The sequence below is a fragment of the Apodemus sylvaticus genome, chromosome 18 (genome assembly GCF_947179515.1).
Source record: "Apodemus sylvaticus chromosome 18, mApoSyl1.1, whole genome shotgun sequence".
Classification (NCBI taxonomy): domain Eukaryota; kingdom Metazoa; phylum Chordata; class Mammalia; order Rodentia; family Muridae; genus Apodemus; species Apodemus sylvaticus.
This window is the reverse complement of record NC_067489.1, coordinates 45,801,191-45,826,825: the sequence shown is the minus strand read 5'-3', so window position 1 is coordinate 45,826,825 and position 25,635 is coordinate 45,801,191. Positions and strand designations below refer to the sequence as shown.

General features: G+C 40.9%; 1 protein-coding gene across 1 annotated transcript in view; it reads left to right on the top strand.

Annotated features, from left to right (window-relative positions):
• Tenm3 (teneurin transmembrane protein 3) overlaps window positions 1-25,635 on the top strand; it is a 614,692-nt gene that overhangs the window by 407,333 nt on the left and 181,724 nt on the right. Inside the window, exon 6 of the mRNA XM_052162320.1 lies at window positions 17,573-17,810. Coding sequence (XP_052018280.1) covers window positions 17,573-17,810 — 238 coding nt within the window. The remainder of the gene's footprint in view (window positions 1-17,572; window positions 17,811-25,635) is intronic.

Below are 25,635 nucleotides of genomic sequence, written 5' to 3'. Positions count from 1 at the left end.
CTCTATGTGACGGCTCCATTAGGCTCTTCCAAGATGTAAATCTTCCTATTTCAGACTTTGAAATCAGAAAGTGTTTTCTTGATGCTAATCTTTGTGAGCAGCAAGCGTGAATGAGGGCCTGACAGGCCTCCTAGCCCTTTGAGGAATTTGTCTGATGTAGCTCAGTGCTGGGGGCAATATTTACTGCAGAATCTGATGAATCAGCTTGGATTGCTAATCGCGCGTGGGACACTCTGAATGTAAAGAATGCGTCTGAAGTCACTTCCCATTTCTTTATATGTGTAAGAATGTGTGGTGTGGAACGGGTGTTACAAAATTCTTTGTTTGAAAGTTAATTAGCATTCTCTTTTATAATACCTTCTCTCTGGCGGGAATAATCATTTAATTGCATTTGTCTGTCACTTCATTTCGGTGAATATTTTAAAGTCAAATTGTATATTTAAGGTGTGCTTCCTCTAATTGCTTTGGCATTCAGAAGCACATGGCTAAACATGTTAATTTAAATTATCCTTTTAATCAGTACTAATTCACTATTTTTACAATGTGCAGAAGGTTAACACATTTAAATCACCTGTGTTAGCTTGACGGAAAAAGGAAAACTACCAAGAAAGAAACAAGTACCATTTTGAATATAATACATGAAATTGCATGACTATTTTGATCCCCTTACCAAAATAGACGCAGGACAGCATTTGGGGATTTAAAGAGTTAACAGTTGTCAGTAAATGAAAAAAACAATAATGTTTAACAACGTCTTGAATATTTGCTAGTAAATCGTGGGCGTGACTAAAGAGGGCTTCTTGTAGTGCAGCACTGCTTGGTTCCAGTGTAACCCCTAATAGCGTGTGATAACATTCCAATTATTCTTAATTTCTAAAGTAGCCTGCCAGCCCCACTGTGAACTTAAGGACAAGAAGGACAGCAAGGGGCCTCCTGTTTTTAATTTTTATTTTTATTTACGATTTTGTTTGTTTGTTTGAGGCAGGGTTTTTCTGCATAACCTTAGCAGTCCTAGAACTTGCTCTGTAGGCCAGGCTGACCTTGAACTGATATGAGATCTGCCTGCCACTGCCTCTCAAGTGCTGAGATTAAAGACGCTGCCACCACTGCCAGGAGGAGCCTTCTCTTACTAATCAGTATTTTTAGAGGTTTTTTTTTTTTTTTTTTTCATAATTATGTTTTGTTTCTTAAGAAAAAGATGTCCTGCCTTCAGAAAATTTTAAGACGAGATAAGACACTACCCACATAGTAAAGACGAGATAAGACACTACCCACATAGTAAAAAGTATTCTCTTTTTAAAATTGAGAAGAGTTCCCAAATCACTGCTTGGCCAGAGTTCCCCCCTCCTGAAGCACAGCCTTTCACTGCCCTAGACCATCAGGGAATTTGTGTCCTCGCTGGTGGTTTGTGAAGGCCACTCTGAGCTCACAGCTAATTAGCAGTGTTCTTCATCTTAAAATTCAGTCTCTGCGATCCTATCTAAAACTCCTGTTCTCCTTCATTTTCTTAGTCATGTGCTTGAAAACAAAAATGATAACATTGGCAGTTCTAGGGAGCTACAGAACTGTACTCTGTATGGCCCTTGCCAGATGCCTTCATCTCCCTAAAACAGAAACGAATTACAACAGTTTGAGGTGGTGGCGAGATTGTGAAAATCTACGTTGGGCTCATTGCACACTGAGCTTGAGCATTGTTTCCGCTGTGGCATTTCCTCCCTCTGACTTGCGCACTAAAGGTCTTTCGAGCCTAGGACTTTACTTATTCCCGTTTTGTTGTGACTTGGCAATCGATTTGCTTATAATGAGGAGACACCAAATGCAGAAGGCAAAAAATTAGGAAAAATATATACATCCCTTCATTTATTGGTGAGGAGGATTGTCTTCAACACATAGTACTTTTGAGTATCAGGGGTTAAAGGAATATACTGGGTATGGATGTGTTGGGATGCTTTAAAAAAAATTGATTCTAGCTAATGGAGAGAATGTTTTTAAAGTGAACTATTGCCATTCCTTCAGTCAACCACATACAGCCGGAAGGGTTCAAGTAAACAGTGAGGGAGAGACGACGGCTCTCCCCTAAAGAAGGAATGAGAACGGCCGAGTCCCTTGGGGAATACAATCTGCAGAGTCTTTTCCATGTGCATCGCTCTGTAATGTGTAGAACCAGATAAGTAGCCGCTAACTTTAAATGTACAGTTATCCAAACAAGATGAATGCACAACGCCAGGCTGGATGAGAATGTCAATCTTAATGTTAATATTTTCATTCTCCTTTTTACTAGACATGAGGTTGGCAAAAGTCATCTTTCTGCAAGGTCCCCAAAGACCCCAGCTAACTGGGCAGAGATATAGTCAGGTTTCTCTTGCTTCAGCTGTGGAGAAAAGGGCCAAGGGAGACTTCCCAGAATAAGATCCTTGCCGTTCCCCCTTTAATAATTGTTTTTGATCCGTTGTTTTTATCTTGACTAGATTTAAATTTGATAAATTGCAAACTGATACAGCACAAGACACATTTCAGACTAGAGTTAGCAACCAAAGCTTTGAAATGTGTATTTTTTTTAATGTTCTGTAGGATTGTGGGATTCTTTTTTTTTTTTTTTTAACTGAAAAAGATGACCTCAGCACTCATATTGTGTCCCCTGGTATTAGTATTAACAGTTAAGAGGAACCAAATCCAGACAAGTAAGGCACATTATGGAAAAAGCCCCAACCTAAATAAATTGGTTTATGTTCAAAATAAAGGGGAAAAGGCCAAATAGAATTGTCTCCCTTTTCCACATAACTACTAATTAATAATTGTATACTAATTGCATGATTGCATATTAACAGTATGATTGTGATACAGAGACTCTGCATCCCAGATACTTGAAAATGAGGTGTTAGAGTTTCATAATTACTGGAATTATTGATAATACTAGCTTCTTCCTAAATTATATTTTAAAAGCAAAACATATACTTTGGCAGTAAAAGCCCAATCATTATTCAGAATTAATATATATTGGATTCAGACATGACATAATTTCCATACTTGGCAAATAGTGGGTGTGTTCAGTGATAAAGGCTTCGTGAGCATGTGATTGTGAGAGTTTTCCAAATAGCTAGATTAAAGCAGATATTCATGATTAGTTGCACAAATATCATACACAAATGGGAGCATGACAGATTCAAGTAAAAACTATTTTATTGATACAATGCCAGTTTCACTTTATTTTAAAACTCATGATTTTCCACAAAGGGGTATAGTTATCGTTAAACACTAAGCCATCTTTCTGAAGGAAAAAAAAAACTTGAAAAAGATTTGTGAAAACAGCCCCGCAATAAAGCTCACACACGCTTCATAAAACACTACTTGATAGATATCACTTGCACCATTAAGAACTAAACGACAAAGGATGTAATTTCAGTTCTGGCATGCAATATTAATCGAAAGCCTTTAAAACATCTTGCTGATGGGAACTATGACAACCTGACATTGAAGAATTATGAGCCAAAGACATCTGTCTTAATCAGGTTTTTCAAGTAAACGCCATAAAATATGGCGTGGCTTCATTCATCTTTACATTTGCAAATGTTTGGCATTGGAAATGTAAATTTATGAATGCAAATAATACCAATTGAAATATTAAAAAGTGTGAGTTTGGAGGCGGAGCAAGTTTTACCCAGGGAACCCTGACTATAAGATAGTCTTTCCAGTAATAGCTCACACCGTTTCAGTCTTCAATGTGTTAGTGCACCTAAGAAAGGAAGGTTTTCTGACGTATAAGCAGGCTTTTGTGTGTTTTATAAATTAAATAGTAAAATAGTGTATTGATAAAGAACTTGATAGATAACATAATTATCTTTTTTCTTTTGGTTTTTGAGACACAGTTTTTCTGGATAGGCCTGGCTGTCTTGGAACTCTCACAGAGATCCACCTACCTCTGCTTCCCAAGTGCTGGAATTTAAGGCATGCACTACTACCATCACCTGGTTGAGTATTTTACGAGCATAACAGCATAAGCCTAAAACTCTGTTATTTAAAAAAATAAAATAAAATAAAATAAAATAATAAACTACTTGGATTACCTACCCTCCCCCCAATTAAGGCTTTAAATTAACCCCTCACAGTTTATAGGTATACATTGTTATAAGTATTGTATTTTAATCTCCTGGGTGAGAGTTACCTCATTTTTACAGATGAGATGCTAACGAATCTGAAATAGTAAATCGACTAAACCGATTATTAAGTTTGGGTGAACCCAGGTAGTTATGGACCGAATTCTGGGTAGCTCAAATTTAGTAAGTGGAAACTCTCACTCTTGCAATGATGTTCAGAGAGACATTAGGCCCCTAAGGAAGTAATGAAGGATGTCACAGGGACTGGCCCAAACCTATAGGGTTAACACCATCATAGAAAGAGACACCAGGACGCTGCTTACCACATTCCCAAGCTCAGCCGTGGAAACCGCAGCCACTCAAGCCAGAGAGTTACTAGAAACCAACCCTTCCTCATCTTAGTCTGCACTCCTTAACTTCCAGAGCTTAAATGGAAAGACTCTTAACTAGGCCTCTGGATCCATGGTGTTTAGTTACAGATCAGGGAGAGAGTTCACACAGCAGGACTTCTAAACTGATGTCTATAGTTCATTTACCTCTATGGAAGTTTTTAAATAAATTGATACTAAACTACTTGTGGGCCAATGTTAGAAAAGATCAGAAAAGCCGTAAAACACTATGTGAGGCACTGTGGTCCCCTGTGTGGGTGCGCTGGGCCTTGGCATGAGCATCCCAACAACAGCCACAAGCTTCTAGCTACGCCAACGGCACCCATTGCTTCGGTAAAATATACAATGGACCCTTATTTGTTGCCCCTCCACTGACACCCTCTTCACATTTTACAGTTATATTCAGTTGATTACAGCCTTATCATATCTCTGATCTAATTTTTTGCCATTGGTCCTTCCTGGCTCTTAGATCTGGGTTCTTGCCTTGTTGTCCTGCCTTTTGTAGATGTTAGCCAGTAAAATGTTAGAAAACGTGTATGTTAGGGGTGGATAGTATTTTATACGCATGCAAAATATGTACCTCTAAGATGTCAGCATCATGAAAACTTCCACTATGACTATTAATTCTTAAATCAAAGAACATCATCTGACGGCGTCCGTGGAGTGATTCACCACAGTGCATATGCCAGGAAGAGAAAAGATTTACTCGCTCTGTGGAAGAGCATTTCATCTATGTAATACTTAATGTTAGCGATAGCATAGCATTCCTGCCTAAAGCCATAATATAATTGGAAGGAATCCTTAAGCAGAACGTTCGACTCAGTTTTGGGCCCCAGCTGCAGAGAGCAAACAATATCAAAATTCTAAGAGGAAAAAAAAAAATTCAGTGTCAAAGTTAGATATTTTAGAAAATAGTTTCAGTACAGCAATTTAGGAGTTTGCTTTCTAACCACTAATCCATCCTGTAGTTGCAGAAATAGCTAGGAAATAAAAACCAGGTAAAGTCTCCAATAAAGAAGCCATAATGACCAACAGTCCACTAAATAAATTCTCTCTCCCTCTCCATGCCTGAGATTGAACCCCGGGTACATGCTGAATACTGTCCCACGGAGCTGCATGCCCTGCCCTAGATAAACTCCTTTAAGCTTGAAGAACATCCTGGCTTTTTCAGCTAATGTTTGTATTAGTGATCTTACTGTTCACACTTGAATTAAGTTGGTTTTAGTTACACTTTGGTGAGGTATGGAAGCAAAAGACTAGATAGAGGACATAGTCATTTTGATCCACTGCTTCGGGTGGTCTTGGTCTGCTGCCTCTCTGTTCCTCTCAGGCCTGTGGCAAGGCAGAAGCCTCCTGGTGGAAGCACGTTGCTCATGTTAGGTCAACCAGGAATGACAGAGACCAGGAGAGGCAACAGAGATACGTGACAGTACATGCCAGTCACAGACGCTCCCCAGAGACCTCCGGCTGTGCCTCACCTCCCGAAAGAGCGTTAAACTCCTTAGTGGGTGTCCTCATGATCAAACGTCCCTAGCACAAGACCACTAAAGCGAGCCTTTCTGAGCAATACATCTCACGCCTTAACCATAACGGAACGGAACTCTGATACAAAGTGATTTTTACTACAGGTAAAGATATTACGATATGAGATTACTGCCGGTGTTAATGGAGTTTGTTTTTAAAGCGAACGTATATCATTTTTTAATACTTGTCACAGAACATAATGTTTTTACAACATGCTATGGTAGATTTTCAAAACATTCCCATTCAAAATAAAGTGATTTTTTTTTTGTATTGCGTGTCTGAAATGTTTTATATTGATGACTGAGGTTTTTGTTTTCTTCAGTTTTAACATAAGATGAGCTAACATGTTTCAAGATTGTGTTTTGCAATAATACTTATTAAAATAGGGAGATTTTTTTTTAACTGAAAAATCTTTAGACTTCAGCTTAAGACTCTTCCTTGGTCCTCACTCTACGTCCAATAAAAAATAAAACAAAACAACAACAAATGGGGAGAAAAACCTAAGACCTAAAAGTTAATTTATTTACCCAGAATTGCATTTAATGGGAACAAATTTTCACCCATTTCTCCTGTAACCTTTCCTAGCATCTCCCTGCTGTAGCAGACATTTTCTTTGATAAAAAAGTGTGTTCGCTGAAAGGCATCACAAATTCTGCACTGTTGGGAATATTTGATTAGCTTTCATTTCTCCTAAGTCATATAATGATACAGCTTTCAGTTGCCTCCCGGTCTGCCTTGACCCATATTGCAAATGTGGTTTATTTATATCATACTGTATATTCCACTTAAAGTCAATAAAAGTTAATTGCAGTAAAATCAAATGCTCATTAGGCAATAAGAGGAGAGAACAGGGTTTATTGATTATATGACAACAATTCTTTATTGTCAAAATTGAGAAAGCTTTTTTTTCTGTTTTCACTTATTCTCAGGTAAAATATTATTTTGATGAGTACACCAATATCCCAACAAGAAGCACGGAGGCTTTTAAAGATTATTTTTTATCCTGCTTTATATTCATTTACAGTAAAAAAAAGTTTTATGTGTTTCTATTAGAAATAATTAAGCCCGAGCGCTAATTCTATAGAGGATAATATGTCTGTGGCATTGCTGGTGATAATCACATGACCTGATGAATTACTTTAACCAGCAAGACAAATACTTCCTTCCATACACTGAACTCTCAGGGTACTAACAGATGAACTGTATTTGGGCTCCAGTCAGAGAAGGCAGAGTAAGGTCCATCAAGAGGCACAGTGTGATGAATAAAAATGTTTGAATAAAAATGTTCCTCTACAGGCTCATATATCTGACCGCCTAGTCACCAGGAGGGGCACTGTTTAAAAAGATTAGAAGGATTAGAGGTGTGTTCTTGTTGGAGGATGTGTGTCACTGGGGGTGGGCCTTGAGGTTTCAAAAGCCCACCCCAGGCCTGTTGCATACTGGGAACTGGGTTCCTGGAACAGAAGCTGAGGTGTGGATGGGGAAGCAGCGAAAAGAATGAGGGCCAGGACAATAGTTTACCGGTCGAGGCTGAAACTTTAATGGAGGTCAGACCATTTAACAGTTTGGGCAAAGCCCCTCCCCCCAGACTCCAGAATGAGTTTGAGGAAGTTGTCTGGTGGTTCTTGGCTCCTCTGCTCAGGCAGTTGGGTGGGTCACCTGCTTAATTCAGGAATTCCTAGACCTGGAGGAACAAAGAACTTCACCTTCACTCTGAGCACTCCACTCTAGGATAAAAATTCCTGCTGTAACCTACTTCCCTATTATGTAATGTCAGATTCCTGCCCGAAACCCTTGTCCTTGGCCAATGGCAAGTTCTTACTATGTCCTGCCACCCCAATATGGCTCTGTACACTGGCCAGGTTCTCTCTGATTAGGATAGAGAGCTCTCAGCTACTTCTTCAGCACCTCCATATCATCTCTGGTGGCTTTGTTAAATAGATAATGTGTTTGTGATTATACAGGGGATAGTTATATCATATTAGATGTAGTTGTGGCCTGGTTACTGTTTTTCTTTAATTAAGAGAATTAAGCATGACATAAGGAGATACGATGGACTTTGAGGGCTCTTCTCGGTTGTCAACTTGACCACATCTGGAATTAACTAAAAGCCACCTGCCGAGCACACCTGTGAGAGATTTTTCTTAATTAAATCTTTTAAAGTGGGAAATCCCACTATTTATCTGGAACTTTGAGGTGAGAAGATCCACTTTTAATCTGGCCCACCCCATCTGGTGGTCATCTCTATAAATAAGGGCATGACAGAAGATAGCCTTCTCTTTTGCCTGCATGATCTCACCCTTGCTGGCAAGTCCACTTCTTCGCTGGCCTTAGAGCCTATTTCTTTAGGATTCCAGTACTGAAACATCCAGCCTTGTGGTCTGTCAGAACTTTAGTTCATTGGTAGCCATTGTTGGATTAACTGGACCACAGCCTGAGCGTCATTCTCTGGGAAGCCCCCTTTCTTTATATAGAGAGATTTATTCTATGTTCTCTATTACTCTAGAGAACCCTGATTAATATAGTGTTGGCTTCAAATGTGGTTCTAGAGCAACAAAAGTATAAGGATAAATATTTTAAGTATCTGGAATAAGCGTTCCAATTTGCCAACACCAAAGCCTCTCCAGCCTCTTCTGGGAGCTCAGAGAGTACAGAAAGCCCAAGCCAGGCCCACTGTGTCTTTCTTGTGTCTGCTGCTTGCTGATCAAGATGTAGACCTGTCAGCTACTGTTCCAGCACCATGTCTACCTGTGTGCTGTCATGCTTCCCACTAGGATGCTAACAAATTGAACCTCTGAAACTGTAAGGTAGCCCCAATTAAGTGTTTTCTTTTACAGGAATTGCTGTGACCATAATGTCTCCTCACAGCAACAGAACACTAAGACAAAAAAAGTTGATGCCAGTCATGAGACTTTATGAGACACTATAAATAAAATATAACCCTCCTATGCTCTTCTCCAATAACAAAAAGAACAGAGATAGTCATATGGAATGAGAAAAAGTCAGTATTCTGGAGAACACTGCAGATCTAAGCATGGTGTTTGTAACTTTAGAGAAGGCTGCAGGAAGCCAAAACAAGGTCTGCTCTGTCCTGGAATTCCTACTGGGTGCACACTGTGCTTTCCTGGTCTTTCTGTCATTGGATAATCTTTCCTTCGGAAGCCTCCTTCTTCATTCTGCTGCTGTATGCATGATTTTCCTACGTCTGTCTTCCAACCGATAGCTACTCTCTAAAGTTGTTTGTTGTACACTTGATAAACCATCCAATGAGGATGTAATTCCAATGATATCTCCCAGCCAAATTCCCTCATTAGCTTTTTCATAATGTCTACTTCCTGTGTTCCAAATCTTAAGTCCTTGAATGATTCCAACCAGTGGAATTCTTCATCGTCCACTCTTTGAAAATAGACCACAGCAAGGGTAAAGGCATTGCCGAGGGTCTCTGGCACAACTGAGGCATCATCCTGGTGTCTTCCATGTGCATTAGGAATGTTCCAGAGACTCCCATGCCTCAGGAAGGAGCAGTGGCAGCCCAGGTGTTCTTGGTCCTCCCTCTGTCCCCTCTGCTCTGCCTTCTTCCCGGTTCAGTGACACTAAGATAAAGCAATGGGCAAGGCCAGCTGTAGGCCTGAGACGATCAGCTGCTGTGTACTTAGAACATAGCCAGGCAAACAGTATGAGCTCAAAAGATGTGCTAAACACGTGACTCCATAAAAGTGGACGATGGAGACGAAACCCTTTATTGTGCGTTTACAGGAAAACCTCAGAATTCATAAAGTGCTTTTGATTTTCATTTAAGTGTGTAACTGATGAGAACTTCCGGTGTGAAATTTTTCAAACAGCGCTGTATTTTAGTGAGGGGCTTGCAGAGGTATTTCAACGGACCGTTCACAGTCAGACACTTGGCCTCTTTGAGACTCTGAGATTAAATGCTAAGCAGAGGACCAGGCTTGTGTGAAAATGATTCTCCGAGCCAGGTGCTATCTGTCTTTGTAGATTTTCACTGTGCCATTTTGGACGATTATCTTATTAATACTGTATTTTAGGGCAGGATGCAAGGAGAACAAAAGGTAACTCCTGACCATTGATTTTTGCTTTGATGTGGCCTCTGCCTGGCTTTAAATCTGAATTCTCTGACTCACAGCTCTGGCCCATTTACAAGGAAGATTGTTGCTAACTGTTGTTTGAGTTTGTTTGTTTGTTTTGTTTTGTTTTGTTTTGTTTTTTCCTTACTGAAGAGGTAGGGAGTTATATGTAATCTATGTGACATTGTTGGGACAAAGGAAACATTTGTTTTATTTATAATTTACTATTTCTACTGTCATGGAAGTCAGCTTCTACCTCTGAACCTTGCTGAGAGGAAGTTCAGACCTCTGCACACTGGCACTTGGAAGACAGAACAAAGCCAAGTCATCCATCTTGATTTTGGATACTAGGAAGTCCCGTGTGAAGCCCTGCTCATGGGGGCTAAAATTAGTATGGTCTTTTTTTTTTTTTCGAGACAGTGTCTCTCTGTGTAGCCCTGGCTGTGCTGGAACTCACTCTGTAGACCAGGCTGGCCTCCAACTCAGAAATCCTCCTGCCTCTGCCTCCCAAGTGCTGTTATTAAAGGCGTGCGCCATCACTTCCCGGCTTAGTACGGTCTTAAACTGCAGTAAAGCAGAAGGTTCTTCCGCGTGGTGACTTGCTTTAAGAGGGAGGTGAATCCCAAGTGAAAAGTTTTGTTTATCTTAGACAGTTGGGGAAGGTGACGAGACAGGAACATGAATCGAGAATAAATTTTTTCCACCCCGCCTCTTCTCACAAGCAGTCGTATGATCAGAGCCGCATTGGAGTGCCCACACTTAGAGAACTGACCACAGGTGCATGTGATGACACTCAGCTTGCTGGCTTAGTGGGTTATACATGGCCCATGCCCACTCGGAAATTTAAAAATAAAGTGCCTCAGGCTGGGGCTATAGCTCAGTGGGTCGGTGTGTTTCCCTAGGATATAGGAAGTCCTGAGTCCTGGGTTTGATTTGCAACATCAACATAAAACAGCATAAAAACAGGTGTGGTGCCATAGGCTTTGAGTCCCTGGAAGTCAAAGCAACATTGGTAGCTCAGGGACATCTGTTGTATAGAGAGTTTAAGGCTAGCCTGGGCTACCTGAGAACCCAACCTAAACAAACAAAAAAATAGGAGAGGCTGTTTCTCTTCCTTCATCCTCACACTCTGAGTATCACACATGCACATGCATGCGCAACACACACACACACACACACACACACACACACACACACACACACGCGCGCGCGCCTCTGCCTTCTCTCCTGGCCTCTCTCCACTTCCTGCCTGGCCTCTGTCTGCCTTCCGTCTACCATTTACCAGCACACTTTCCTCAAACTGCAGCGCGGCTGTATTCTAGAGCAGCACAGTACTCCAGCTCCCTTCAAACAAGGGTTTGTCTTCCCTGGAGACCACCCCACTCCGACCAGCCTGCCACAGACATCCTGGGAAAGGAGAGAAGAAGGGTGGTGAAGGAGGGAGTTGGGAGGAAGCAGTTGCAGAGTCTATGACGACTGTTTCCCAGCCACGCACACCTCCCCGTTCAGGACACGTGTCAGCCCCCGGCTCCCTTCCCCAGCAATCTCACACTCACCTTCCACGTGCTGGCACAATCACTCACAGAGGGATTTCACCTCCCTTCAGGTGTTATTTTCTCTCCTGGCTTTCACACCCAAAAGTCCATTTCTGCTCTGTCCCCAAAGTGTCACAGCCTCCTCCTGTAAACCACGGAGGAGTTGCAATGGAATTGCACACAGCTGTGGCATGCCAGCAGCGCTCTAATTACACACACACACACACACACACACACCACCTGCACACTTCAGCTGGGTATGAAGGTGTGTGCTAACAGCCCCAGTTTCTCTGGAGGCAGAGGGAAGGACATTGTGCGAGCCTGTGAATTTGAGGCCAGTCTGGGGCACAACATAGCAAGACTCAGTCAAAAAAAGTTAAGTCCACATCAGCAAAAAAGCCCAGGTATGTCCAGGCATTTGATGTTCTTTTTATTTATTTATTTATTTATTTATTTATTTATTTATTTATTTATTTATTTCCTTGGTATAATTTAGAATTGGGGGGAAGTCATTTGGTGTAACTTCAAGAATTAAGATCAAAGTCCTTCTTTGAAGAAAGGGAAGGGTTTTGATTTACCTGTGTTTCCTATGATGTTTGTTCAAGGGGTTTTGTTTGTTTTCTTTACCTGTTGAGGCAAAGCTCCCCTTCAGATACACTTGGCTGAGTAATGTTGCTAGTCCTGACCATAGCATTCATGGCCGACAAGGTTCTCTCTTGGTTTTCCCTCAGAGCATTTCATCTTCCCCTAAAGGGCCTGTTTCTCCCTCAGTCTCTGTAACAGTTGCCTCTAACACTGTTACGTCAAGCCCTGACTGTTAGGTCCTTAGATGGTGCTCAGAGCAGTTAACATAGAAGAACATATTCCATGAAGAAAACAAACACCCAGTTTATTGTCCTTTGTCAAATAGATTTAATATAGATGCAGATGGCCTTAAGTGACAGAGTCTGTTTCCTGTTGGACAGCTACACCACAGAGACACTCCGCTGAAGAAAACTGAGTTTTCTCCTTCCTAGCAGGTACCAAATGCAAATAGCTTCCTAGGGGTGGGACATTGGGCCCACTTCCTCCTGTCAGCCCCGGTGACGTCCCCCGTCACCCCAGTGACTTCCTCTCTTTTGAGCCTCTACAGGCCATATGTATGCTTTCGCCGACCCTGTGAGCTCATGTGTACCTTAGTCCTACTGTGTCTGAAAGACACCGTGTCATCCATCCATCCCCTCTGGATCTCACAGTCTTCTGATGGAGACAACCCAGTGTGAACTGAGTGTCCCAAGGTCTCTCACTGCACGTTGTCCAGTTAGGGGGTCTCCCGTCTGCTGCCCGAGGGAGTGTGTCTGAGTGGGCTTGAGACAGGAACTGATCTGTGCAGTTAGCATGAGCTCAGAGCTCAATTCAAGAAGTTAAAGGTGTCCCAGGACCTGCAGAATTAACTGTGGCACAAAGGAGAGCGTGGATAGAACCAGGAACAAAGAGCGGTAAACTGTTCTAAGGGGAGTCAGAGGCGAGGTAAGTGATTTCCACCTAGGAAAGTCAGGAGCATTACCTCACTTAGAGGTTGAAGCAAATGGTATTTGTATGTAGAAAAAGGAAGGACAGTATTCTAACATATCAAAACAAACAAACCAGCAAACAAAAAACCCTGTAATTCTGAACAAAGAGATATGGAGAGGATGTCTGGGACAACGTTTGTCAAATATGGGCTTCACCTTTTTGTTCGTTTGTTTGTTTGTTTGTTTGTTTGGTTGGTTGGTTGGTTGGTTTTGGTTGGCTGGTTGATTGGGTGTTTGCGGGGTCTTTCCTTTTAATTTTTATTTTATTTGTTTTGCATGCATGTATGTCTTTATACCACTTGCATGCTTGGCGTCCACAGAGGCCAGGAGAGGGTATTGCATCCTGTGGAACTGGAGTTAGGATTGGTTGTGAGCCGTCCTGAAGATGCTGGGTATTAAATTTGGGTCATCTGGAAGAGCAGCCAGTGCTCTGAACTACTCAGCTATCTCTTCAGTCCCAGGGCTTGCTTGCTTTCTCTTTCTTTCCTTCTTAAAGAAGTATTTATATTATTTTTAAATCATGTGTGTGGGTTGGGGGGGTGCATGGTGACCCATGAAGCTAGAGAGGGGTCAGATTGCTTAGCAGCTGTGAGCTGTCAAGCGCGCATGCCGGCAGCAGAACACAGGTCCTCGAAGAGAAAAGCACAGGCTCTTAACTGCTGAGCCATCTCTCCAGCTCTACGTGTTGGGCTTTCTGTGATCAAATACCACATTCATTCTGAGCTTGTTTTTATGCTTAATAGGCACTAGGAAGCCATTCAGAACTTTTTAAAACCATAGTGGTACCTTCAGCTCTGTGTCTCCGTGTTTGTCCCAAATCCTTGTATCCAAAACCTTTTTGCAAGTCTGAGCGAAGCTTGCCCTGAGTCGCAGGCTGCATTGTTCTTAGGAAGATCTACCCACCGAAGTTAGAGTCTCACACAGTTTAATAACCCCCAAGTCTAGACACTACTCTCTGTTATTTTATATCCATTTTGGACCTTGGACCTCAATGTTTCCCATGAACATTCGGTGGTTCTTTATGTACAGACTCTAATCAGAAATCTCTCTGTTCTCGGTACGAGTCAGACTTACATTTGTCTCAGGCAAATATATTCTTTTTGAAAAAATATTCCAGGTCATATAACTGATTGTATTTATTCTTTATGTTGGAAGCTGGAATATTGACAGCCAGATTTTTATGCCACTTTAAAAATGTAGAGAGCTGTGTAGCCCTAGATCTATCTTTATCTTTCCTGCTTTTGTTCTTTTATTCTATGGTTTCTAGCTGTGTTTAGCTTTATCTTGTTTTGATAAGATTTATACACTTACTGCACATCTGGAGATTGGTGGAGATAAGCAGGCGCTCCAGCTGTGTCCTAACACCCAAATCTTGAGAACCACTGTGAATTCCACATCCGTGGTTATTGCTTCTGTCCATGATATGCTGTAGAATTTAAACTTGGCTATCCCACTCAGACTCTTCCATCGAAGTTTGTAGGGATCAGGGCCTTCAACATCTGGACCTGCTTACCTGGTAGATCTCTTGACCGTGTAGCCAGATGCAAAGGGGTTCCAACACAGTTGTATTACTGAAGTAGCTGCATAGGCCACGGAAAGTACTGATGTTTTGCATGATGCCTGGTTAAGTCTTTAGTAAATGCTTATAAATCAGACAATGGGACCCAGGAAGATCCCCGGCAGTACATTTCTGAAACCTTAGATGGGAGTTTTCCATAGTAGTTGTCTTAGTTAGGTTTTTACTACTGTACACAGACACCATGACCAAGGCAACTCTTATAAAGACAGCATTTAATTGGGACTGCCTTACAGGTTCAGAGGTTCGGTCCATTATCGTCAAGGCAAAAACATGGCAGCATCCAGGCAGGCACGGTGCAGGAGGAACTGAGAGTTCTACATCTTTATCTGAAGGCTGCTAACAGAATACTCACTTCCAGGCGGCTAGGGTGAGGGTCTTATAGCCCACACCCACAGTGACACACCTACTCCAACAGGGCTACACCCTCTCATAATGCCACTTCCTGGGCCTAGCATATACAAACCATCACATTGGTTATGTTTTGATTTGTTTTAAACAGAATCCTGAACTAACATATTCAATTCAAATGCACATCAGGGACCTTACGTTTATTTAGCATTTGCTATCAATCTTCACGTCTGTACATTTTATTTCACCATTGGTACAATGAGTTCGCTTGGCAATGACTCCAGACATTCCTGTAACACAGAGCGTAGCTATATGTTTGTGGAACGAATGGCCAAATGTAGGAGTAGTGGATGATTGAGTAGGTTTTATTGACTCCTTAGAGTTGTCCGGAGACCATGCATTACAGGGCTCTATCGTGACTCCTCACAAAGGATCAGTTCTGATATTCTGATTCTTAGATGCCTCTGTGACCCTCCGACACTAAAGTACCTTCTGTTATGAAACTTGTGTGAAGGCTAATACAGTTCTTGGATGGCACCAAGCTAAAAGACTCAGAGTCAGCCACCTAGGCAAAGTATTGTCACCTTTGCCTTTGAAGTCATTCCGCCTCGTTCTGTTGCCATCCAACGCCCCTCACAGCTGTCACTCACCATGCCACACTCCAAACAGCTTTCTAAAGGTGCCTCGAAGCTTTCTGTGGTGAATCTCACCGTGTGCACTGGTGCTGAGGAAGACAGCCCTGATTAATTACACGAGGCCTGAATAATGACTCTTGCATGGGGTTGAAACTGTTAAAGCTTTGTGTTGTTGAAGCCAGCTTCAACTCGGTACCATTTTAGCCCTGCTGGTCCTTCAGAAGTTCATCACATTTGAAGTGAGACTTAGACCTTCAGTTGTCCTTTTCACAAGGCGTCGAGTCAGGGAAGATATTTTCTTCAGGTTTCTAGTGTGGGGAGCTTCAGAGCCAGAGTTTGTACAAGGGATTCTGCTCTGTTTTCATATACTCAGGTATTGGCTGTGCTTCTCTTTTCAAGAAGAAGACTTTGTTGGTCATTAAGTTGCATGACGGGGACCGTTAGACACCGTTAGAAAAACATAATAACCCTTGACGCTATATGATGTGGGAGGAGCTATTTTTATTGCTTCTCTGCTAAAGAGGTTTGATCAGATAGTCACCCAGTTATACATCATGGATTCATTTCATGCAACCAGAATTACACTATGTGACTGTAGTATTTACCTTAATAATCACTGCTGGACTTCATGGTCTATACAAGATAGTCATTCTGTTCCTTTTTCTCCTTTAATATAGGTATTTATATTAATAGCATGATTTAATAAGACACTTTAAAATTATGTTGCATTTTGAACTATGTTTAATAAAAAAAATAGGCATCTTTTGGGTGTTTGACATTAAATGAAGGAATCACCTTTCTGGTACAACATTGTATTTGTCATTTCAGTAACACGCATGTCCAAAGCTAAGTAGTACAAAGTAGATCTTAGATGTTACAATGACTTGTGATATTTAACAGATGAGTCACTAGCTCTGTAGGATTTTCCCACAGTTGCAATGCAATATTGTGTTCATATTTTGAAATCATTGAGCCCCTTATGATTCTGGTTTGGAATCAAATATTTGTGCCACTGATCTAACGGCAAGAGTGGCTCTGGTCTCTGGTCTCTGGTCACCTATGACTTCACTCCAAAAACTGTGCTTCTACTGCACACTGTGAAATTGGAAAATCTGTTCTGTGTGTGTTCTAATGGATGTAACGGTCATTAAGTATATGAGTCTTCTGACGTTGTAATCAGATGTGATTCAGTCTGTTAAATATCCACGGAACAACATCTGCTTCACAGAGTGACCTTCTGCTTCGGAATGTTTAGCATCTATTAGTGGATCATAGCACGGAGCCGCCTTGTTTGAGATGCACTAAACTAGAGCAGTCTACTGCTGTTTAGCAACTAGCTTATAATAATTTATTGCTGTTAAATAAAGCTTAAAAAAACTCCATTAAATAATTACAGGGATTATATGCATTTCGAAAACCTTTGTGTTCTACCAAAATCACCCATTTAATTTCAGGCTCGGTTTGTTTAAAAAAAAAAAAAAAACTGAAATCTAAAGGCACATTAGGGGCGCTGTCAGTTGATGTTTTCTGTAGGTGTTAATAAAGCCAGATGAAAAAAAAAAACTGAAACAAATTAAAACCAAAAGCAATTTTGCCATCTGTTGTATATTAATTAGAACTTTGCGTATCAAGGGTAAACTTGGTCTTTGAGAATGTCACTGAGCATTCCCTTAATAGAATAGTATGCAAATCTGTTAGGTTGTGGGTTCCTGTGCAGTTTTTAATTCTAATTTATCTGCAGCAGCTCTGCAAGAAAAGTGGCAGTGCGTATGCACACACGTACACACAGAGATGTATAATGAGTTTCCCTTTGTCTCTCTTCTTCCGCAGAGCAACCCGCGAACACCCAAGGGCAACCCACCCTGCAGCCTTTGCCGCCTTCACAGAAGCAGCACTCGGCACAGCATCCTCCGTCCATCACCTCCCTCAACAGAAACTCCCTGACCAATAGAAGGAACCAGAGTCCGGCCCCGCCGGCTGCTTTGCCCGCCGAGCTGCAAACCACACCCGAGTCCGTCCAGCTGCAGGACAGCTGGGTCCTTGGCAGTAATGTACCACTGGAAAGCAGGTAACGCCCCTGTCACTCGAAGCCTCACGTCGTTCGATCTGTAAGGCCACTCGGTACCCAGGCAGGGTGTAGGCTACTACGTTGTCATCGGGGCACATTTTGAAACGCCTCTGAAATTCAAAAATAGACTAGGCCAACACTTTTCTCACTAGCAGAAATGTATCCTAATCATATCCCCTGGTGTTTTTGCTTTTTTTTAAGATCAGTTCCAGATTGTTGGAAATTTCTTAGTTGCTGAATCAGTGAACTTTTTCATCTTTTTCACACATCTCGTCCCTTATAAGAGGTGAGACTGTCACCTCCGTGAAACAATTCTCAGCTGCTGTTTTCTTCCACACTCCCACTGATTGGGCAGGTGGGGAATGGAAGGGGTTATAAACAGTGAGGTGGGTCCCATGCACCTCTACTCGGTGATCATGGGGACAGCTGACTGGTTCTAGACTTCCTCTGCTTAGATGTCGCCCATGATTCCTAAACCCATAGTACCCCCTGCCCAAGTACCAATACTTAAAAAAGACCTTGGTTTAAAAAACAAAAACAAAAACAAAAACAAAAAACTTTGCTTTCTTGCAACTCGAGGGGGAGCAGGCTCACTCTTTTTGCTTCAGTCCTGCATTATTTTCAAAGATACTCAAAATAAAGGTCTGTGGGACCCTTAAAGAAATGCCCTTTTCCCATGATACAGAGCCCATGACCAGTGAGCTTCTGGGTAAAGATGTAATACACTCCTTCTTAGTTCTATTGGGAAATTTCTTCCCTTACAGGAAGCAGAATCCATACCCCTAAAAATTCTGTTCTCTGTTTGTAATCAGACAAGTGGTTATCTGGAACCCAACCCTTTCCCCCCACCAAAAAAAACCCCCATTTTGATGCATTTCTTGTCTTCTGGATCCATCTCTAACTTTGATAGTATGTTCTGAAAAGGGTTCTGAATTTAGAACTTCCAGCACGGACCAGGTCACGGTGCCTGCCTGCTCCTATGAAAATAGAACTTGATGAAAATTATCCTAAGCTAACCTACTTGGTGATTAAATATCTTCTAGCTGATAAAACTCATGCTTTTTTCCCGTGGCCAGCACTGGGACAGTCATTAGCCCCATGTGCTGTGCATTGTATGAATGAAATATTTGGCTTTTCCTTGTCTGTTCTTTTCTGGACAGTCTCTCAGTAAGCATCCTCTTCCATGGCAGTCAGTTATTTCTGTGATTCACTCGTTTTTTATTAGGCTCAGAGGAAATGCATTATCACCATATAAAAGCTCAAAAATTGTGAACTCTGGATGCAGAGAATGCCCTTCCCCACCCCACACCCATGCCAAATGCAGAGTCCATGGCTACTCCAGCATTTAAATGAGCTGCTAGACAGAGAAGCTGTCTTCTGATGAACGCACTGTTGTTTCTTGCCACGCTTGTGTGATCTATACAATTCTGCCCCAAGGAGGAGCTAGCAAAAGGTCCTCACTGTTAGTTATAAACAATAAAAATCATTCTGTCTTTCCTTTCCCTGTCAACCTTAACAAGGTTACAAGGAACTCTTAGTTTTTATCTACACCACCAGCTAAGAGTAGTTGAGTTTTATTGTTTATTTTGTATTTCTCTTCTGGGAGAAATTAGAAAAAGAAATAGAAAGAAAAGTAAGGAAACAGAAGTGTTCCCTTCACCCAAAACCATGTACGTGGATTTTTTTTTCCCTCCCAAGGTTATTAGCACGGACCTGCATTTACCTGGCTTAAGTAATTAGTACCCACTGAGGAACTAGTCAGCACTGATTCACTGTTGTCATCTTGCAAATTTTATTAGGAAAAAAGTAATTTTCCAGTTGAGTCATCAAATCGAATATGGATAATTGCATCGTAGCTGACAATAATTGTCTTGACAAAGATTTATGAAATATGCTAGTTAAATCATCAGAAACATGTTTAACATTAGTGATGTTGTATAACACAGAAGAGTCACAAACTGCCAAATGGGGGGGTCGGTAATCCTTGAAGTCATGTGTCACGGTGACTAGACTTAAAATAAGTTTGAGAAAGATGAGGTACGCCCTTGATGTTCCTCGTCATGTAAGGATTTTGAGTGAAAGGAATATCGGAAGCAAAATAGCTGGTTAGAAGACAGTCCATCCTGTCCGTGAGTAAAATCATTCCCAAGGGAAGCAGCTACCAAGAATTTTTGGTTCCACTTTAGTGCCATTAATGAGTCATCAATGGGATGACATAGTTTCATGAATGGATATGGGGGAGGAGGCGCGGCTAATATGATCTCACTAATAAGTGGAAGGAGTTATGCATTTAACAGTTGTGTGCCCTGTTAACAAGCCCTAACCTGGAGTGAGCTTGGTTGTTCTCATTAACCGAGGTTCACCCCTTATGGAGGTGTTAATAAAAAGAAATGATATTGCAACTTGCGGGCACTCCGTGAACAGCCCTAAGGCGCGAAGTGGCAATCTCACACTGCACTGAGGCAGTACTACTGTGGTTTCTTTAATAGTCTCACTTGGTTGGACCTCTCGAGGTGAAGAAGCAGTCTTATTTATCATTGATTTCTTTGTTGTTGTTGTTTCTTAGTTAAGGTTCCCTGTTGATTGTAGTTCTTAAGTTCAGTTTCAGCCTCATCAATAACTTCATCCAGACTTGCCGCTGCCTTCAGCCGCCCACAGATCTAGCGTTGCCTTGTCATCCCTGGCTCTTACGTAGCTTCGACGCACACTTGTTTACTGATCATTTTTCAGTCGTAACTCTAAAGTATAAAAGTCAGTTATGGATATAGATTTTTTTCTTCTCTGTAGATATAGATAACACTTGGTAAAAAATTTACCTGAAATAATCCATGAAAAAAATCTCAGTAGTTTGTACATTTACAGTTTATATGAATTAGCCCAGAAAGAATCCAGAACTTCCTGCCCTGCCCTACATAGTTCAATATAGCTTTAATTTTGATTTATTAGGAAGCCAATTTTTTTCCACTAGGCAATTTCTTGCTTCCACAAAAATATGTATTTTCCTTCTCTGATGAATTTATTATTTGCTGTTTCTGGAGACAATCAATACTATCACCTACTCTACTTTTCTACATGGTAACTAGCTTTTGCTCCTTTTGCAACCTCCAGTGAGATTCAGATGTGTGAGATTCACACTGAGCTACGAATTAGCTTTACAAGTTCAAAATTGCCTTAATCTGTATCAGTGGGCCCCTACACACAGGACTGCACAACGACCCTCACAGTGCCTTCCGATTTAAGTTCCCCTTTTAGGATGTTGATAGCCTACAGCCAGCCAGTCTCTTGTTCTCTGTGTTGAATTTCAGCTGCTTCTGTGTGTAATGCTAGCTGTTACAAGAATACACAGACGTCAAGGAAACGCTTAGATTTCATTTAGATCAACCATAGCACTTCAAGGTCCAGTGCAGGAACTCATTGACAATTCTTGACCCTCAGTGATTATAAAGTTAATTGTCCTCAAGCCCCTAGTTTCTATCTATGAATTAAGGAGCTTAGTAGTTACCTGTTAGATATTAACAAAATAGTTCATTTGTAGCCACTTAATAAATGATTTATTAAAGTCTCGCTTTATTATGATGTCTATTTTAGCATTGATAGTTCATTAGTTACCTTCCTGTAGCTTTTTATCTAACAGTTCAGTACTGTTTAGCTAATTATTAATGCATGAAGTTGCATATTAAGTTACCTCTTTATTAGTGCATTTGTAATTTGACTATTGAAAGCCCTGGGCTTCTTTAATGTAAGATCAATGGTGATGCATTTTTAAAAAACAGAATACTTAGGTAGAAGTATTGTTTACTCACTATATTATCTTTTTTGCTCTTTTTTTCCCCCTGTATTTTTAAATGGTCCTAAGGAAAAGCAAGACAATCACACAAACACCAGGCTTGAGTCAACCTTGCCTGCAAAAACCACGGGCCATCTCTCACACACATCATGACCTTACGAAGGCAAGAGAAGAGTTTCTACCTGAAAAGTTGGACATCCATCTCCTGAGCAAGAAGGAAATGCTTGTCAATAGCTAGGCAGTGAGGAGAAGACCCCTGTGTAGTTACAGCTATTGCAGCAAGTGAAATATGCCCAGCAGGTAGCCCATGAACTTAAAATGACTGGCTGAGGCCTCTCCTTTGTTGAAGGTAGCTTGGGAACAGCCAGGGACTCCAGAGAAAGAGAATGTCACACTGTAGAAAAGAGGTAGAAGAGACAGGCCAAAGTTATTGAACACACATTTTTAAAATCAGACCTGGTCCTAGGCTAAGAAAATCTTAACCAGAAAGGGTTTCACCATCATTTCCTTAAAAGGAAGCTTTTCTAAAATTATGACGTAATTAATAAAAGTCAGTTGTATCCCCTAACAATACGGCATAGTCTTTTACAGTAACTGAGAGTATTTCTTAAAAGGATCTATCAAGAGGTGGGATAGGCAGGCATTTGTGAGAAAGAAAATGATGGGTGAGAGACGCAACGCAGAAGAGTTTGCTGGGTGAAGCATCTTTCGGCTGCCATTTAAACTCCTTCTACTCTGTGAAAGGAGGTAACACCAAACTAACCTGGTGGCTCACCTCCATGCCGACCACACACTTCACCCAAACCCCGGCATGCAAAATTGCATCCCGAAGGGATGAAGTTACTCTTACGTCTCTTGTGCCTTGGTCCTGGGATGAGGAGTGTGGGTAGCTTGTGATTCACCACAGTTTTTAACTAAGAATTTGAGCATCTCTAGTTTCTGTTTGATTTCCAGAAATTATTTAAACGTTGATCATTTGTTCATTCATTGACACAGAAGCTCCTGTTGTATGGTTCTCCCAAAACAACGTGTAAATGTTTTTTTATTTGTCCTTTCCTTGCAATATCAGGAGAAGTTAGTGTATCCGTTTGAGGATGTAGTTCAGAGGTAGAACCTAGTATATACAGCGGCCTGGGATCTGACCAAGCACTAAGGAAAGGAAAACATGGTAGGTAAGATGGATCTTCACTGCAGAAATTAAAATTGAATCATTTTGGTGAAATATTATATCAAAAGCAAACTTAAATTCATAAAAACACAAACCAAAACTAAAATGTGGTTCTGAAGATACTCAAAAGAAGGATTCTCTGTGTCTTGAACATTATAGTCGGAGTCTCCCAGACATTTTTTTTTCCATACTGAAATAAAGCATCCATTCTAAGAAAGTCTAAGCCAAAAACTCACAGGTGGTTACAAAGACTAGTGAAAGCCAAGTCATGATTTGTCTAATGTGATATTATTGCTAACCTATTATAATGCTATAGATTTAACTTGGTGGTAGCGCAGGCATCGTGCCAAATTAAAACATGAAGGTCTGCTATACGTAACAGTAGCTATAAATGAAGGTCGGTCGGTTGGTGAGTCGGTATTGGAAGGCTGTGGATGCAGGAGAAATACAAACCACACACTGTACAGCATCATGGGAAGAACGAATGAATGCCTTTGATTCACATAGATCTACCCTGGAATCCTAGCCCCATTTTTAAATTAATTAAATTTGTTCCTTGGACAGTTTCATATATCAATATGATACATTTTGAGAACTCTCTCTGTCTGTCTGTCTGTCTCTGTCTCTCTTTCTCTCTCTCTCTCTCTCTCTCTCTCTCTCTCTCTCACACACACACACACACACACACACACACACACACACTCACTCACTCACACACACCCCTCATCCCTACAAACCTCATTCTTACATTCACGTCTTTTGTTTTATTTTGTGATCCAATAAACTTAACCAGAGCTCTCCAGGTGACCATGGGGTTGGAACTCTCACCACTGACTACATAGTTGAAAACGACTTTACATTTCCCAGAATTCATCAGTAGCCAGTAGATCAGCGGAGAGGGGAGGGACCAATGAGCTTCTCTCCTATCGATGGCTGACTTTTGACAGACTGACAGCTCATGCAGACCCAGTTCAAGTATCCACAGCTGCTGGGTGATTGGCTGGGTCATGTGCGAAGGATGGGATTTCACAGCCCTTTAACTGTCTTTTGGCTCTTAGATTTTTTTCTGCCACCTCTTTTAACAGTTTTCCTTGAGCCTATGTTGGTGATAGAAGAAATGTCGTATTTATGCCTGAACTTGCAATTATCCCTTGTTCTCAGTAACTTGAATAGCCAGCAGTGAGTTTGTACATTCATTGCTGTTCATTACACAGAGACACTTCTCTGATCAAGACAAAGAAAAGCATTTCTTTACAGGTATAAACACAAATATTTCAAAGAATTTGATATCTATCAAGTTAGCTAAACTGGGTTTCTTACTTTATTTACTGTAGGCGGTGTGAATTTACTCCCATCCAGTGGGCCTCAAATCCAATGGGAATATTTGGTTGCTCACATGACAGTGATACCATTATTGCTGTAGTGTACACACCTTCCCTCGCTGGTTAGTGTTGGAGTTTAAATGGTTCACTGACAGGTTAGACAACTGGTGTCCTTTCTCCACTACCAATTTGCATGGCATTCTTGACTTTAGGAAAGTGTTCCAATAGAAAAAAAGCTTCCAACTCAGTTCTAGCTTAATCTCCTACAGTCACCATGTGGGACATCTTCAGCAGTGAGGTCTTACCATCTAGTTCCTGTGGGAAACCAAAAGGAAAGATGGCAGCCTGTATCGATTTAGTCTCCGAGGACAATTTTCAAAGTAATAATAATATCTACTCAGAATAATGTTGTTTCCAGGATATAATGTAAATCAAGCTCCCAGCACATGAATTTTCTTCTTTTTTAGGTAATGACCAAATAACAGTAGCAAGCGTGGACATAGGATGAGGACACCTCATTGGTTAACAGTTGAACAAGAGTAATATGTAGCAAAGTATCTCTTTTGTTTTCCCCGAAGTTGAGAAATGTGTTTCTCTTACCTGGGATATTCATGTCTTACTCTATGTGCGAGGTAGGCCAAGCATAAAATTAAACTATGATTAATTTCAGCAGAGTAATATCTCTTTCCTCTTTTTTTTGGTCATTGCTCAAGAAATATGTGGATTTGTTTTAGACAGGAATCCCAAGTGTCTTGATTTTGTATTTAAGAAAATAGTCTTCCAATAATAGTGAAAGGCAAGGATTCATATGCGTGAAACATTTAATTAAGTGGAACAGTAAATGTTAGGAAGGAAACAGTAAAAGCCTTCATGCACCATCAAATGTCTCTACAGCATTAGAAATCAGAACACAGTTGTGAGATTTATTTAAGATGTGAGAAGCTTCTGATGTACTTTTGCCTGATGAAGCTACTCTACAACCAAGTGGTATTCTTATTTATATTAATTGGAGTGAACCTTTTTTGTTTTTGTTTTTTGTTTTGGTTGTTTGGGTGGTTTTTTGTTTTCTTTTTACTAACACATTAAGATAAAAAGAAAATATACATTAGTGATTTATTATTTATTTGGTTATTTATTTATTTATTAGCTTAATTCCTTTTTGAAATAATTTCCATACATCCTAATATTGTATATTGAGATAATATTTGATTCTCAATAACTAGTAATTTTTACACAATATTCATTTATGAGAACTAATTTTCATACTATCTAGGGAAACAAATTCTTAGTAACTTCTAACACATTTCTCGTCACATCTGAGCATGAGGTCATCAAAGCCCCTTCCTTGGTCATAGCTGGCGACTGGGACTTAGCTGTGCCACTGTTCTGGATCCGACCTCATCATCAAACGCTTCTTCCTTAGCAGCTGCCTCGTGGCATTCCCTGTATGCAGCCTTCCATGTTAACATTGTCTGTAGACGTGTATCTGTCCTCTTTGCGTGAAGCTTGCATGTGTGTGCATGCATTTAGATATTTTGCATGGATGAG